The following is a 16,970-nucleotide window of genomic DNA, read 5'->3' as shown; positions in this document are numbered from 1 at the left end:
TCTATAAGATGTAAAATATTAGATGCCTGGTTGAATGTGAATTTCAGATAAACAGTGAACAATATTTTAGTGTATGTCCCAAATGCTGTAAGTTATTTGCTAAATCTGGCAACCCTACACAGTAGGGCGGGGAGGGGGTGGATAGGGGAGGTGGGGGTGCATGCCAGGCAGAAGGAATAGCAGGTGCAGGGCCAGCCCAGCATGGTAGGAAGGTAGTGGAGGAAATCAGGAATGTAGGAGCGGAGTCCAAGAGGAAGCAGGGACGAGCTGATATAAAGCCCTGTTAGGACTTGGATTTTTACTCTGAGCAGGATGATAAACTAAAATTTTTGAGATATGGGACATGATCTGTCTTCAGTTTTAAAAGCTCATTTTGGAAACTGTGTTGAAAATAGACTATGGAGTGTGGGCAAGGGCAGGGGTAGGTAGAACACATAGAAGGCTATTATTGCTGTAATTATGATGACAATAACAACCACGACAACAATGATGTACATCTATACAAAAGCACCAAAATGTGCATGCAATTTTCAGGGGAATGGCCCCTGAAGCCCCCATTCATGGACTACCCATTAAGAAATCTTGGCATACATCATTTATGGGAGAAAAGGAATCAATATTTCAAGTGAATTCTATCAACTGACTAAAAATGCTAATCTAAGAAATTTGCTTTTAACCACTGCAATATCATCCTTAAAAAATAAGTAAGTCCTTGTAAAATGGTGGGGAAGTTTCCGAAAGCCATTCAACTGCAGATATCATCAGTGACTACAAACATCAAGCTAAGGACTTCGAGAAAGCACCTTTTCTGAATCCAGTTGCATGTGGTGCCAGCTGGGTTCTAAAATGAAGGTTTCTAAGTGGGATTAAGATTTGGCTTCAAGGTTAATGTTTCTGTTTTCGCTGAGCTATGTATAAAGAGAGAGCACTTCAAAAGAACATACACATGTAGGTAGTTCTACTATAAAATCCCATGCAGATGCAAAATCTATTGACCGTTATTACCCAACCAATACACTTAATTTTATTGTGAAAATAAGCAATAAATACTTCAAAACTATTAAACACATAATGACACTGTTATATATTGCAGCTCATGTAAAATAAAATCAATTTATCTTCCTTTGGAAGAAGTAGAATGCTAATATAACCCCTTCTCTCCAGATGAAATTGCTGATATTTGACCAATTTTCAACCTACAAAAACAATGCTTTTATGTTCAACCTAATGAAAAGACATACGGAATAATCTTATAGTAGTTTGCCCTTCAAAAATAAATAGATTCTTGGAAAAGAGAGAGTTATTTTAATTATTATAGTAATTCAATCACCTGGAGCCATGCCATGTGTAGATTAGGCTCTCTATGGATACTTGACATCCCCTACCCTCAAGTTCTGTATTATGTGTAAGTGACATGTTGGTTTTTTCTCAGCATCTGTGACCCCTTTCTCGTGGAAAGAATTACTGTGAAGCATGAAGCTCAATATTTAGGATCTATGGCCCTAAATGTACCATAAAATGAAAATACTATGAAATAAATCTGTAAGTACAAATTTCTAGTTATTAAGCAAGACAAAGTATATAAATACATTTCATAGGCACACATTACTTAGCTGAGGAACCACTGCCTTGAGTCTTGTGAAATGTACTATTTTTGCCTGCACATATTTACCATTGTGAAATCTGACCTTATGAGAAACACTTGCTTGTCTCAGGTAACCGACCTCACACAAGGAAGAAGCATTGTTAAGTTAGAGAATTGGTCTCTCAGAGCTTCTAAACTCAGTGAGTTGAGTAATATCCCAATATTAACTCTCCAAGATTTGGACCAGCCCTGCCTGCTGCTGCAAAGAGCAATTTCTCTGAGAACATTCTTGCTGTCTGTTTTCAACAAAGATACTTTCAATGTTGCCTCAACAGTCCAAGTCCTACCAAGGAGTTACTAAACACTCTAGAGCTGATCTTTTGAAATTGTCTAAGTGTTTAATTCATAACTCCAGTAGCAAATTAGCATACAAATGAATATGCATTACTAAGATTTTTCTATTTGGAGTTTTTGATGCATGTTGATACTTTAATGCTTATTTACCAACCATTTAAAACAACATACTAGTAAAAATAAGTTCGGAAAGACACACAAGTGCAACTTTAAACATCAAGTGCATACTGGCTGATTTTTGAAAATTTCCAAGATTATCAATCGCGACTATCTATTTACATAATTTCTTAAAGACAGTCCTAAAAGCTGGATGTGAAGCAACTCACATCCTATGCAACGAGCAAAAATCACGTTTTTCAGTGTTATCGATGTGAGATTCCAAACAGATTTTCCTCTGAAATTCCCTTAAATTCAAATTACAGTCCAAAGCAATTCCTCTTATTTGCAGACGTACAAAATATGCAAAGCACAGATCACCTCCGTGAATTTCACAAATGCTTTAAAGGCCAAGGAAGCAGTGTTTTCTGCCCCATTACTCCCCAGAAAAGCTAATTACAATTCAGATACTGCATGTGATGAAGGCCAGGCGCGGAAGATGGCAAAATCCCTGAATATCCGGAAAGAGGCAACCTGCTGCTTTGGAAGAGGAAGGCCTCCTCTCCCAAAGGATGCCGGCCTCAGAATCAGGCTTTAAATTTTACCTGATACGAGCAGTTATCCTGATGTACCATCTCAGTGCATCCTAGGGCGCAGACCCCAACGCAGGACTGCTGAGCGAGGCTGCGGAGGGCAGGCGTGGTGCATCCACCGGCGGGCGGAGAGAATGCCCTGGTAAGGCAGGGGCTCCCCGCAGATTAAAATGGATGCTGTTTCGCTGATCAACCTGCGCAGTGGCACTGCCTGTGTCGGGAAGCGCGCAGCTAGCGAGCTGAGCTGCTCTCCAGCCGTCCGAAACCAGTGAGGCAGGCTTAGGAACATGGAGCTGGGACCGGGCTGGGGGAGGGGGCGCTCATCACCCGCACAATCAGCCAATTATATTATAGGCACAAAGAAAAGGATCAGTCTGGAGCTGGTGTGACCTTCTGGTGCTTTATGAAGGCAGTTAACTGATGTGGAAACATTCTAGTCCTCATTAACGAGAAAAAGGCCAGCGAGGGAGAGGGAGAGAGATAGACACAAATCAATGTTGCAGTTGAACATTTCTAACCTCCGGCATCATCCTTCCTACCCACTAATGCTGCTTGGCTGGTGCTTATCAAAAAAAAAAAAAAAAAAAAAAGACCTTAAAGATAATTTTAGAACTTTTAACATGCTAAAGAGAGAACAATCCATTCTGAATACCAACAATGAAAGGATGTTTTTCTATGTTGAGTTTTTGAAGTGTTTGTCAACTTTATAACTAAAAGGTCTTTACTCTTTAAAGGATTATTTTGTAATTCTTTAAATTCCCTGCTTATTTTTGGCTCCTAGCTTCTTTTTAAGTCAAATAGAAATAAGATAGAATAATTGCTGTTATAAGTTTTTTAGGGAGAGAGCTTATTAAAATATTAAAGTCACTATAATTTACTTCATGAAAACTAAACTCTTAATTGGAAGGGTTTTTTTTTAATGTCAGGCTTTGTACATATATTATTACCCAACGCTGTGACTTGAAAATATGGACACCCCCCAATGCAGCACATACAATTCTTGGAACAGACCCATCCTCCCTGAGACCGAGTAATTCTGGACTTGCGGACAATACTCAAAGGAAATACAAGTCAGACAATACATGTTTCTGGGAAAAAACTGGGGCCAGTTTCTGAGTGGCTTCAGGGCCACTTCAGGACTTGAGGATACACAAAAAGAAAAAACTGGGCTGTAAATTCTTCAAGCTAATGTAATGAGAAAATTTAAATAAAATTTTCTTATTTATATTCCTCAGTTGCCACAGGCAATTAGTTTTGTTGTTTCTTTTCTTTTTTAGTTTTTTTTTTTTTTTTTTGAGATGGAGTCTCACTCTGTTGCCCAGGCTGGAGTGCAGTGGTGAGTGGCAAGATCTGAGCTCACTGCAAGCTCTGCCTCCCGGGTTCACGTCATTCTCCTGCCTCAGCCTCCTGAGTAGCTGGGACTACAGGCGCCCACCACCATGCCCGGCTAATTTTTTTATATTTTTTTAGTAGAGACGGGGTTTCACCGTGTTAGCCAGGATGGTCTTGATCTCCTGACCTCGTGATCCGCCCGCCTCGGCCTCCCAAAGTGCTGGGATTACAGGTGTGAGCCACCACGCCTGGCCCGTGTTGTTTCTTAATAAAATAGCTCTGAGTACATAAATGGTACTTAACAAAAATGTGACTGAATTTAAACCATCAAATTAAAAAAATCAATAGGGACATTATTTTTAAGCTATTTTAGTATCTATCTGTCCTATGTTCTATTTATGTAGCCGTCTCAAAAACTCTTCCTCTTCCCATTAACCACGCAGTTTCACTGTGCTACTGACAGAGAAAACAAGTACTTTTTGCATGAGAAATGGAATTGACATGTTTGACAAGTTTTCCTATCAAGCACTCTCTTAAAAATGGTGGAAGTTTGTGTTAGGATTATTTGCTAATGTAATTTTAATAACTTATCTGTTTTGTGGAATGAGAAAAACCTATTTTTATAAATATTCTTAATTTTTACTATTTGAGGTTCAAGCAGGAGCAAAGCCTGCTATTGCTATCTCAATTCGACTCCCTTGACGCACTCACAAGCACACTCATTTCAGCCTTCCTAGTGAGGAGAACGAAAAGATGGCCCTGAAAACTCAACTCCTGGTATCCTCAGAGGCTTCAATTTCAGCAGCAGGTTCAAAGGAAAAGTACTCTGGAGACTCACCCTGCAGAAGCTCACTGCCCTTATCCTTCCTAGTCCAGGAGAGGGGTGGGCCACATAACACGTGCAGGACTTTCTAGGCCTGCTCACTGGCTGCACAACGAAAGCTTGATGAATAAAGCAGAAGCCTGGGGGTAGGGAATGAGTCAAGATGAAGAAAAGATGGAAACTTTTCAGGGATAAGAAACAATAAACAATACACCCCCATCCTAAAAGTCCATTCTTCTCTCAGAGAGACTTCTGTGTAGAGTGCCTTGCAATACAACCACCCAACAAGGTTCTGGAATTCTTTTTTTTTTTTTCGGGCGGGGGATGGAGTCTCACTCTGTCACCCAGACTGGAGTGGTGTGATCGGCTCACTGCAACCTCTGCCTCCCAGGTTCAAGCAATTCTTCCGCCTCAGCCCCCCAAGTAGCCGGAACTACAGGCGTGCACCACCACGCTGGGCTAATTTTTGTATTTTTAGTAGAGGCACGGTTTCACCTTGTTGGCCAGGCTGGTCTCGAACTCCTGATCTCGGGTGATCCAACCACCTTGGCCTACCAAAGTGTTGGGATTACAGGCCTGAGCCACCATGTCCAGCCAAGGTTCTGGAATTCTAAATATGAGCAAAGAAGAGCAGGCCAAAGGAAAAAAGTTCACTTTGCAAGGTAGCAGATAAGATGAAGTGGAAATCTTATGTTTAATATAAAAAACACTTTCCAAGACAGAACAGCTCTAACTTCAAAGGCAGTTAAAACCTTACTCAAGTTACTACCTTGACGATCTATGACCCTAAGACTCAGGAACATGTTTCCAAGCTGTGCAAAGCTTAAAAAGCTGCTTCCTGGACTCTGTCTTTTCTGAAAACTGAAGACACTGGGATATATTACATAAGCTCCCAAAGACATTTATCATGTGTTGTTAAAAAAAAAAAAAAAGTCTAAACATGATTCCACTCTTCACAGTTGCTGTTCCATAAATAGTGGAAATGACTCAGAGGTGGCTCTAGGGAGAACAGATTTCTGACAATTGTATCCCAAATCCTGTCAAAAAAACTCTCCCAAGAGGTATAAACAAGATGAAAAAAAATGAATATATTAGACAGGCTTCTCTTTATAGTCATTCATTGGAAACAACTTTATGTTATAATTTGAAGTATGATTTGCTAGTGCAAAAAACTTTAAACAGAAACCAGCTGTTCCAAGAACACTTAAGCTAGAATAGTTTACCAAACTGCAGTAACATTTGTTATCTTTAACTAAAAAATATTGATGAACTTTTTATGTGAAGCATAGTCTTTGTAGCATAGGGATTATTTTTTTTCTTCTCAGATCTTCACAGCTTCCCTTCCCATAAAAAGTATTGAGTTTCAAATTTAGATGGGACCTCAAGAGATCATTTAGCCTGACACTGTTATTGTTCAGATATGGAAACCAAGGTCTAAGAAAGTTGTGGCATGCCCAACAACAAAAAGCCATCAAAGCAAGGAAAACAAAGAAACAAACATGATTTTCTGGGTTCATACCAAATAAGTGTGTTCCATAGAAAACAATGCTCCTATGGTCTGAATGTTGTGCCCTCAAACTTCATATGTGGAAATCTAATCACCAGTATGATGGTATTAAAAGGTGGGGCCATTGAAGGGTAATTAGGTCATGAGGGTGAAGCCCTCACAAATGGGATCCATGCCCTTTTTAAAAGAGGCCGAAGAGAGCTACCTTGCCCCTTCTGCTGTGTGAAGACACAGTAAGAAGATGCCATTGCCATCTATAAATCAGGAAACGGGGCCTCATGAGACACTGCCTTAATCTTGGACTTCTCAGTCTTCAGAACTCTAAGAAATACATTTCTGTTGTTTATAAGCTACCCAGTTTATGATATTTTATTATAGCAGCCCTAACAGACTAAGACAAATACTAACTGAGGACCCACCAGACTTGGAGAAATAAACCCCTTTTGACTGAGCCAACTAAGGCTGCTCTTGAAATCAAAATCTATCATAAAGTAAGAGTGAGGCTGCAGTGTGGGTCTACCTAAAACTCAATTCAAGGTATGTTTTAAGGGAAGAAAAATTAGATTATTTCCTTATTAAAATATTGTTTCTGCCACCTACAAACTATTGTGTCTTTAAATCCAGAAAAGCATTTTTTTCAATTGTGGCAATTAGCAACAACAGAATGAAAGGGGGTTTTGGACAATAAATATAATAGTAAAAAGTTACATCCTCAGGCCATCGAGCATACAGTTTTGAAAGTGAATAGTCTGGGTCAGGAACTGACCCGGAAGGGGCATAGGAAACTTTCTGGCATAATCTGTGTGAGTTGATTAAGTGTTTGGCTATACAGGTGTGTATATTTGTCAATATGCATTGAATAAAACATTAAGATATGTGCATTTCTTTGTACATAAAATTTACCCCAAAAGAATAAACATGAATTCAAATTGATGATATGCAGGCTAAAGTATTTAGGGCACTTACTGATATCTGCAACTTACTTTGAAGTACATCAAGTAAATGAGAGGAATTGATGGATGGGTAGATGGATAGGTCAGTGGAAAGCTGTGACAAAGCAAGCTTATTAAATATCAGTTGTTGAGTCTAAGTGGTGCAGCAATGGGTATTTGTGGGAAAAAGTCCACTTGAAAGTCAACTCTTGCACTTAACTCACACGGCTTATGCCAGAAAGTTTCATATGCCCCTCCTTCCAGTCAGTTCCTGACCCCAGTTACTCACTTTTGAAACTGTATGCTCAGATGGCCTGAGGATATGACTTTTTACCACTATATTTATTGTCCAAAACCCCTTCCATTCTGTTCTTACTATGTTGTTACTATTCTGTTCAAATTGAAATGTTAGAAAAAATGAAGTATTGGGGGTGGGAAAGATGGGCAGGGAAGTTACCATCTTAAGTAATAACTTTTAAGCTTTTCCTTGGGAAATTGGGGAAAGCAAGTAGACATATAGCTTAAGTTGTACTTCTTTACTGGGCAATGAAAGAAAAGGAATTTTGAGAAAAATTAATACTGTGGATATCAGGGAAACTAGGTCCTTGAATGCCCCACCCAAAGAATTACTTGTCACTACAGGTTGAGTAAACCTTATCCACAATGCTTGGGACCAGAAATGTCCTGGATTTTGGAATATCTGCATATGCATAATGAAATATCTTAGGGATGGTACCCAGGTCTAAACACGAGATTCATTTTTGTTTCATATGCACTTTATACACATCACCTGAAGGTAATTTTATACAATATTTCAAAATAATTTTGTACATGAAACAAAGTTTTGACTTCATTTTGACTGCCACCTGTCACATGAGGTCAGGTGTGGAATTTTCCACTTGTGGCATCATGTCAACACTCAAAAAGTTTGGGACTTTGCAGCATTTCAGATGTTAGATTTTGGCGTTGAGGAATGCTCAACCTGTATTGTTGCCACCAACAAAACTGGCATCATCTACAGACAATAAACCTTTAAAAATGCTTCGCAGAAACACAAAGTGTTTTCCTCAACATCTTCCTTGATTTTTGTAGTTGAAACAAGCTCCTATCATGTGCCATGTGAAGTAGTGTTTCTGCCCTCGAGAAGTTTGGTAAGAGAAATGAGGCAGTACACAAATGACTAGATATGACGAAGATGAGTTAAATGCCTCCGAATATTTTGTTTGCTCACTAGAAATTCAAGAGAAGAAGAGAACACTCAGCTAGAGTGAACCAGGAGACTGCAACAATCTTGTTCATTTGGTTATTCACTTATTTAATGTCTGTCTTTTGTAGATCTAGATTAATGTGAATTTCCTTAGAACTTGCATCTTGGTTGGTTTACTCAGCGCTATATCCCCAATGTCTGACATAGTACCTGGTTCTCAATAAATACTTTGAAACAATTGAATAAATGAATATGACCCTCATGGTAACATGATGAAATGGGAGTAATGTAAAACAGCTCTTAAGTACTCAGGAAAGGAAGAGAAATGGATGTTTTCTTCTCCTAATTAAGAACAACATCAACTGTCCAAGGAATAGAGTCCTTTGGAGGATAGAGGAGATCATGGGAATGGAAGGGCAAAGACAGAGGGATGCATCCCAAGACACCAAAAAAGGAACTGATGGCACTTAGGCAGTGATCTACATGGGGGAGTGAGCAAGATAAGGAATTGTGAGGTTTTGAGACCATTACTGGAGTAAAACTGGTGCTGTGAAAAGAAACAGGGAAGTTAGCAGAAGGAACTGATTCTGAGAGGGTTGGGGTACAGTAAGGAGGTTTAAATTTTCATCATAAAATTCGCAGTTGAAGGTGTAAGAGGCAGCTGGAGCTTAAGAGAGATCGGGCTGACAGGTAGAATTTAGGGGTCTTTTGCACAGAGAGGATAGTTGAAGCTGTAAAAATGAATTAGATTAAGGGAGAGATTGTAGAGACAGAACTAAAGAGAAACAAAGACATCACTGTGGAAGGCACAATAATGTCCCCTGTCTCCTGGGTCAACTGTCTACAACCTAATCCCCAAGCGGCAAGGTAAAATTATGATAAGCAGCTGTCTTTGAGATGGGGAAAGTAGCCTGGTTATCCAGATGAGCTCAATGTAATAATCACAAGGGTCTTATAAAGTAAAAGTCGGGGAGGCATAAGAGGAAGAACCAGAGATGGCAGTATGAGAAAGGCTTGGTCCAATGTTGTTGTTGGCTTTGAAGATGGAAGAAGAGGCCACAAGCCAAGGAAGGTGGGCTGTCCCTAGAAGATGGAAAAGGCAAGGAAACTGATATTTCTCTAGAGCCTCCAGAAAGAATGCAGCTCAGTGGACACCTTGATTTTAGTCCAGTGAGACCCATTTACGACTTCCAACTTTTGGTATTATAATACCAATAAATTTGTGTTGATTTAAGCCACTAAATTTGGAAGACTTTGTTATAGCAGAAATAGAAAACTAACTCAGTAGTCCCTCCTTATCCATGGGGGATACATTCCAAGACCCCTAGCGGATGCCTGAAACTGATGATAGTACTGAACCTTATACATACCATGTTTTTCCCATACGTACATATCTGTGATAAAGTTTAATTTATCACTTAGGCACAGTAAGAGATTAACAACAATAACAGGTAATAAAATAGAACAATTATAACAATATACTGTAGTAACAGTCATGTGAATGTGGTCTCTCTCTCAAAATAGCTTAATATTTTCACACCACAGTTGACTGATGGTAACTGAAACTAAGGAAAATGAGACTGCAGATAAGGGTAGGAAGCCCATATTTAGAGAGCAAGGGGATGCAAAGGAGACATGGTCAACAAAGTGAGAAGAGAATGAAAACTAACACAGTGAGAAGTGACAAAAAGAGAGGGAACGCTGACAGAGCCTAGTTTCTTCAAATACTGCAGGGACGCGGAGGAGAAAAACAACCAGAAGCCATTAATTTGGACTATTGGAAGTCATGAGTTATGCTAAGGGAATAATTTCAATAGTCGTGTGTTAGGGGTGGAAGCTGGGTGGTTGTGGCTAAGAAGTTGAGGGTCTGAGTTGAGAGTTTGTGAACAAGCTTGTTAATAAATCAGAGCATTAGGTTGGTAGCTTGGAGAGGTTGCCAATGTAGCTGATGTTTAAGATGTGGGAGACCCAAATGTCTAGGTGGGCAGCAGGAAAAGAGCCAGCAAAGGGAGAAACTGATGATGGTGAATAGAAAATAAGGGCCAGGTGCTGGAAGAACTGGTTCAGGAGTGTCTGGCAGGCATTCATTCAGTCTTGGGACTGAAGATATGGTGAGTAAAGTTACAAATTAATGTCGAGTAAAGAGGAAGTTGTGGTGGCGATAGGGGAAGATACAGGAGCACAGATGGCTGGGTGGCCTTGATCTGGTCCCTAAAGCTGCTTGGTTGGAGCTGCTGCAGGTTAAAACCCCTAGGGCAAGGATGTGGAATCAGAGGCTGCACCAGTAAGAAATCTCTTTCCAAGAGATTTTGTAGGGGCTTTGTTGTATTATTTGACAACAGTCAATTCTGCTACAGATGAACAAGAAAAAGAAGATGGATGAAACTCATAAACGTGTGTTAAGTATAGATAATGACTATGTAGTAGCTTATAAGACACAGGTGAAATGTATGTGTTACATTTAGATAATGAGTAAGTAAACAGACATACAATCATTCCCCCTTATCTATGGTTTCACTTTTCAAGGTTTTAGTTACCTGTAGTCAACCATGGTTTGAAACTATTAAATGGAAAATTCCAGAAATAAACAATTCATAAGTTTTAAATTCTGTGCCACTCTTCTGATGAACTCTCGTGCCATCCTACCCAGGATGTGAATCCTCTCTTTGTCCAGCATATCCACACTGTGGACACTCTACACCCATGAGTCACTAAGTAGCTGGCTCAGTATCAGTTTGACTGTCTTGGTATCATAATGCTTGTATTCAAGTAACCCTTACTTTACTTAATAACGACCTCAAAATGCAAGAGCCATGATGCTGGCATATTGTTATAATTATTCTATTTTATGATTAGTTATTGTTAATCTCTTACTGTACCTAATTTATAAATTAAACTTTATAATAGGTATGTATAGGAAAAAACCATAATATATTGGGTTTGGGACTATCCACGGTTTCAGGCATCCTCCGAGGGTCCTGGAAAGTATCCCTGGCAGGCCAAGGGGGAGACTACTGTAGTCAGAATTCATGAAATGTGTTAAATATCAATAAGTAAGTTAGTAACAGATTTGTTAAGCCTAGATCAAGTGTGTAGGTGCCAAGCATAGAAAGGGATGAAAAGACTAAAGAACCGCCTAATATTCATGACACACTAAATCATCTGAGCCACATGAGGCCCTCATTCATTAGATCTTATGTTGATTTCCCATTGATGACACCCATTCTGGTCCAATGTGTCCTCTGCCCAAGAAACGTAAATGCAATCCCCAGCTTCTCATCAGGCTAAGAGGCAAGCTACAGAGGAAGCCAGAGGGAATTGGCTCTGTCTCTTACAAAGCAAGTTGTGTGTCACTGGCAGATACCTTGTGTCTAAGTGGAACAGGAATCCTTTCTCAAACCTCAACTGTGGTTCATAACCATATCCTCAACAGGAAAGGCTGTTGTGGCAGAGAGGCTGGACATATAAATATTGTGTAACTCAAGGTCCCGCCATACTCCTGTGCCATATCCTAAGTAGTCAGCTCATCCCATCTCTTTCCCTTGCTTCTTGCCTTGCATTTTAAATAGAGGTAAAGAACTGTGTGATCTGAACATCTTAACTTGGCCTGTGACTTCTGGGACAGAATGTCTGGTAGTGTACTTGCAGGCTACTATTGCGTCAAGGTCATTTCCCACACTATAGATGTGGAACAGAGCCCCAGAAGAGGACAGCTGGTGTCAGGATACTTCTCCACTTCTAACAATACTCTGAGGCCCAAAAATAGAAAGTAAGGGAAGAATAAAAATGAGACAGGTTATAATTTTTTAGCCTTATAATTATAAATAAGAAATTTACCTGAGAGTCTTATAACCTATGTAAATTAATTTACTCAGAAGTTTGGACTATTCTGACCTTGGTTATACTTATGTTTATTATTTCACATTATATGAAAAAAATAGTTTCCTGAGAAAATTATTAGTGTGAATCACTAATTGGTTGTCACTTTTTCTTCTATTTTCTTAAATACTAGAATTTGCTTTTAAAATAAAAATCAATATGAAAACCAACATGCAAAACAATCAAATGTTTCTATCAGGATAAAATTATTCTGAGTTCAAATCTATATTCATGTGTCTCTCAATGAGAACATGATGCTGTTTGTGATACAAAAAAAGAGAAAGCAGAATTTATAGATGTCAGTTATAATCTTATTCCAGATATAGCTTTACATAGAACTAAATGTAAAGCTACATCTGGAATAAGATTTTGTTTGGTTGTGCCACATCGAAAGAATCCTGTTTCACACAAGTAAGTAGTTGTAAATGGTAATGGTTCTTTTAATGGATTATGTTGCAATCTCTGCGTATTCTTCATTAAACATGTCCAGAATCTTAAAAGCAAAGTAGCAAGAAACTTATTCAAAATTGGTTTACTAACAATATATAGCAATTACTCATATTTCTGATTATAAACAAGATAAGACAGAGTACCCAAACTTACAATAGGTCATTAATCTATAACAGTACCTTCTCATTTGATATATTGGGTGTTTGCTTGTCATTGCACAACCGACTGTTAGGCTTGATGAGAGACTGTGCCAAACAGATGTGCCTGATCCTAACCTGGCACTGAACCAAGCTGGGCCTCTGGGCAACTTGCGTAATTTTATTGCTTGGGCATGCACAGGCATGAATTTTTTAGAAAGGCCAGTACAGAGCTACCACCTTCATGGTCAATGACACATATTTATAAGTTCGTTGATTTTGAGGACTGTGAAAGACTACTTCACCTGGCAGGATAAATTAAATATGCTGATGTCGAAAAATTGGGTTGAGAGAAATACTTTGCACAGATTATGAGGGAATTAAATCATTACAGTTTGGGCTGAAACGTTATATTCTTCTTACCACAGCTTTACAGGACTTTTCTCCAAAGTCCCATAGACTATCTCATTTGTAGTTGTATTCTGAATTATTTTCACATTTCACAACTCTTTAATTTCCAGTTTGATTTTTTTTTGGGGGGTTGGGGATGAGATGTTTAGCCGCTCATATAATAGGTACAAATTAATCTCTAAAAATATCTCCAGCAACCCTGGGTTTCTACAGACACAGTTTGAAATGTAATGCATTAGGCAATGCTATAGCAGGCAGCCTCCCTTTGCCTCTAGAATAATGAGATGGTTTTATATTTCAATAGAATCTGCCAGAGTACTTGTTTATTGGACACAATCCTATTATTTTTCCCATAGTATTTTATGCCCAACACTAACTGAAATTCACATGCTGTAGAAAAACAGCAACTGATGGATAGGTAAATCTGGATGAAGTCTACATCGTTTCGTCCCCAATTTATGTCAACATTTAAAGACCATCTCTTTTACTCTCTGTTTTCCAGCATTTGGAGTCAGAGAACGCAGTGGCAGAAAAAGTGAAAAGTAGTATAAATTTGCCAGGGCTAAGGCAAGACTTTCCAAATAAAGATAAGTTGGGTTGTCATGTCAAGAAGGGCTAAGCTCAAACTAACACAAAGTTTGTGTGCATGCGTGTATGTGTGTAGGGGAATAAGGGTCATGCTTCCCCTTTATCATTCCAGGTATCTTAGCAGCACAGATAGCCTTGCCTACCAATACACATGCATTTTGCTAAAGCAGTACATGGAATCTCTGACAATAAAAAAGCTTTTCAATGCTCCGAGGCGATAGTGGCTGATTAAAACCAGGTTAATAGAGTACTGGGGAAGAGAACAGACCGTGATGTTGAAGAAAAGTGCCCTCTAGTGGACTATTGTGTTTTTTAATCTGTTTGGGATAGTATTATGAAAAAAATAATGTCAAAAGTACGATACATTTTCTCATTAACATTTCAATAATACCTTTAATAACTGTAATATAAATACATAAATCTTCAGCTACATTGGTATGTATGTGTATGTGTGTGTATGTGTGTGTATATATATATACACACACACACATATATATATATAAAGGTTACACTAATTCTAATTCATCCAAAGTTGCAATCTAGGCCATCTTTGATGGTTCTAGAGTTGATAAAACTTTGGATCAAATCAAAGACCTGGTTCTGGACTTGACTGCACTTCTTATTAGGTGTGTTTCCTTGGGCTACTGCTTCATAGCTGTCAGCCTCTATTTCCTAATCTACAATATGAATTGAGTTATAAACTGCCCCTGCCGCCCACTTTCAGGCTGTCAGATGGCTGTCTTTTTATATCAATTTCATTTTATATCATGAGTTTTCCACATCAGCAATACAAAATAATATAACAATAATATATTATATATAGCATTGGGTGAGTCAACAAAAAAAAATTAGATTTCAATTGAAGGTCTTCCTTATAGAAATGTAATGAGAGTAAAGGTGATGAGTTTGTTTTTTCTTTTTACATTGATCATGGACATTTCAAAAACTAAACACACTAGATCATGAGTTCATTATGAAAATTGAATTTACTATGAAAATCAGAGTTACTATTTAAAAAAATATTTCCAGCGTTTCTATTTTCAAAAAATTATTTTGTAGGATAACGTAAAATAGTAATGAAAAGAATTTACATAGCATACCTTTTCTGAAAATGTGTTTTCCTGGTATGTCACTGAACACAGGACAGAAACATAAAATTTATGACTAAACTGTTAACATCATCTCTAAGGAGCTATTAAATTTGTCAAGGGTCCCTAAATCTTTTTTCTTTTTTAAATACAGAGGTAGTGCTGAAATGCTATTGCTATTAGTTATAATGAAATTTCGTACTAAAGAGTTTCCTTAGGTCTGTTCTCTGACCAGCTTTTCTAGGGCGAGTTAAGCAGTGACATGGACTGTTCATACATCCTTTCTCATTTTCATTCTCTCAGAAGAAATATTCAAATTATTTTAGTCATTTGAATAGTAGAACAAACACTATTCTAAAAAGTTTTCTGAAGTAAAAGAAAAATGCCAGAAAAACATTTGAGTTACTTAACTTGCTTTATCCTAAAGCTATTGAATTAAGAAAGTTTCTCATCTTTTAGAAGTAAATTATTTCAGAATTATAAAGGTACTGATCAGGAAATTATGCTACTCCCAACACATGACAACAGGTAAACTCATTCTCAATGAGAAGGGTTAAACCATCAGTCACAGAAGATTCATACGCAGTAAAATCAATCTGCACATTAATCCCAACTCTTCTAAAACCCTCCAATTTAAACCAGTTTTCCCTGGTGAACAGCAAAGAGAGTCTCTTTCAGACACATAAGTTGGGCCCACAAAGTGTTCACTTGTTGAAAGTGCTGGGGTTTTTTTATTATTTACTAAGAAGGTCAAGATAGAAATGAGCAGTCCTTTTGAGTTTCAGCATCTTAGATAAACCTACCTACCTCATTCCAACATGTCTCTTCTCCCCTTATCTGAGATGATGCTAAGGGACTTTAGGGTTGGTTTGTTTTCACTCTTGACTTTCAATCAAATTTTTAAAATCTAGGAAAATGAACACCATCTACCATGCCCAAATATCCACACTTGCTTTCTTCTCATGGCCTCTGATTTCCAGCGTTAACTGTGAGGAAGAGCAACTGGCTGAAGAAGTACAAATTTGCATGGCAGATGTCAGTGGAAACTTGTACTGATGGTTTAAGCTACTTGGGCTATGTTTTGAGGTTTTTAAAATCAAATTTATTTTCCAAAGGACAGACGGGATTTCTGCAGCAGAACTGTCACTACAACTGAAGCCATCAGAACTTTGACCCTAATTTCAGATGGCACAAATTTAGCCCCACTCACTCACCCGGCTGCCCCTGATTCGATCATTTTGATGGTTTCATGCTCCTTGATTTAGTTCCCAAAGTGATACAAAAAATTAAGGGCTTGCCCTCCATTAAACCTTACCCTTTGTGAATTAAAAATACTTCTAAAAACATAATCAGATTTTGTCACATCTTGGTTTCAAACTCCTCGGTTTTCCACAACATTTAGGATAAAATCCTAAATCTCTAATGCTGTTATCCAGCATTATGTTATTGGCCCTGATCTACCCTCCTGACTTCTTTGCACCTCTCAAAATCTTGCTCACACAGCTCTAGGCACACTGGTGGCCTTTGAGTTTTCTGGAAAAGCCAAGCTCGTGCCTGCAACTGTCTCAGGGCCCTCACACAAGCTGTTTCTCAACCTGTACGCCCTCTGCCTTCACCTGAGTCACCTCTCTTGCTTAAAGTTGGAGGTTTTTCCTTAGCCCCCTGTCTAAATAAGGTCCTGCTTTAAATTCACTTAGCATACTGTTTTTTTTTCCCTCTAATTTGTGGGATTTGTAACGTTGATTTGCTCCACTAGATTGTATGCTCCGTGAGAGAGCAAGGGCCATATGTATCACGTCAACCATTGCCCATCTAGCATCTGGCACAGTGCCAGGCATATAGTAGGTGTCCAAAAAATATTGGAATGAATGAAATTCTCGAGAAGTTCTCTCACTTTCGGGCCTTGGGATCGAGGGCAGGAGTGTGCCTGTGACCAGCTGTCATTAGTTCTATTGACTAGCTGTGGGAAAGCTGGTCAAGTGGCCGCT

General features: G+C 38.6%; 1 protein-coding gene across 7 annotated transcripts in view; it reads right to left on the bottom strand.

Annotated features, from left to right (window-relative positions):
• Nucleotides 1–16,970, bottom strand: part of SCHIP1 (schwannomin interacting protein 1) — a 611,891-nt gene that overhangs the window by 54,090 nt on the left and 540,831 nt on the right. Inside the window, exon 1 of one of the 7 annotated variants that reach the window (XM_034957672.3) lies at nucleotides 2,641–7,204. The exons of the other annotated variants lie outside the window; for them this stretch is intronic. Within the exon in view, the coding sequence (XP_034813563.1) occupies nucleotides 2,641–2,670 (30 nt within the window). The 5' untranslated portion in view covers nucleotides 2,671–7,204. Of the gene's footprint in view, nucleotides 1–2,640; nucleotides 7,205–16,970 lie in introns of those variants that run through there. 7 annotated transcript variants of the gene reach the window in all.

Source organism: Pan paniscus, chromosome 2, assembly GCF_029289425.2.
Source record: "Pan paniscus chromosome 2, NHGRI_mPanPan1-v2.0_pri, whole genome shotgun sequence".
NCBI lineage: Eukaryota > Metazoa > Chordata > Mammalia > Primates > Hominidae > Pan > Pan paniscus.
This window is presented reverse-complemented; position numbering and strand designations above follow the sequence as displayed.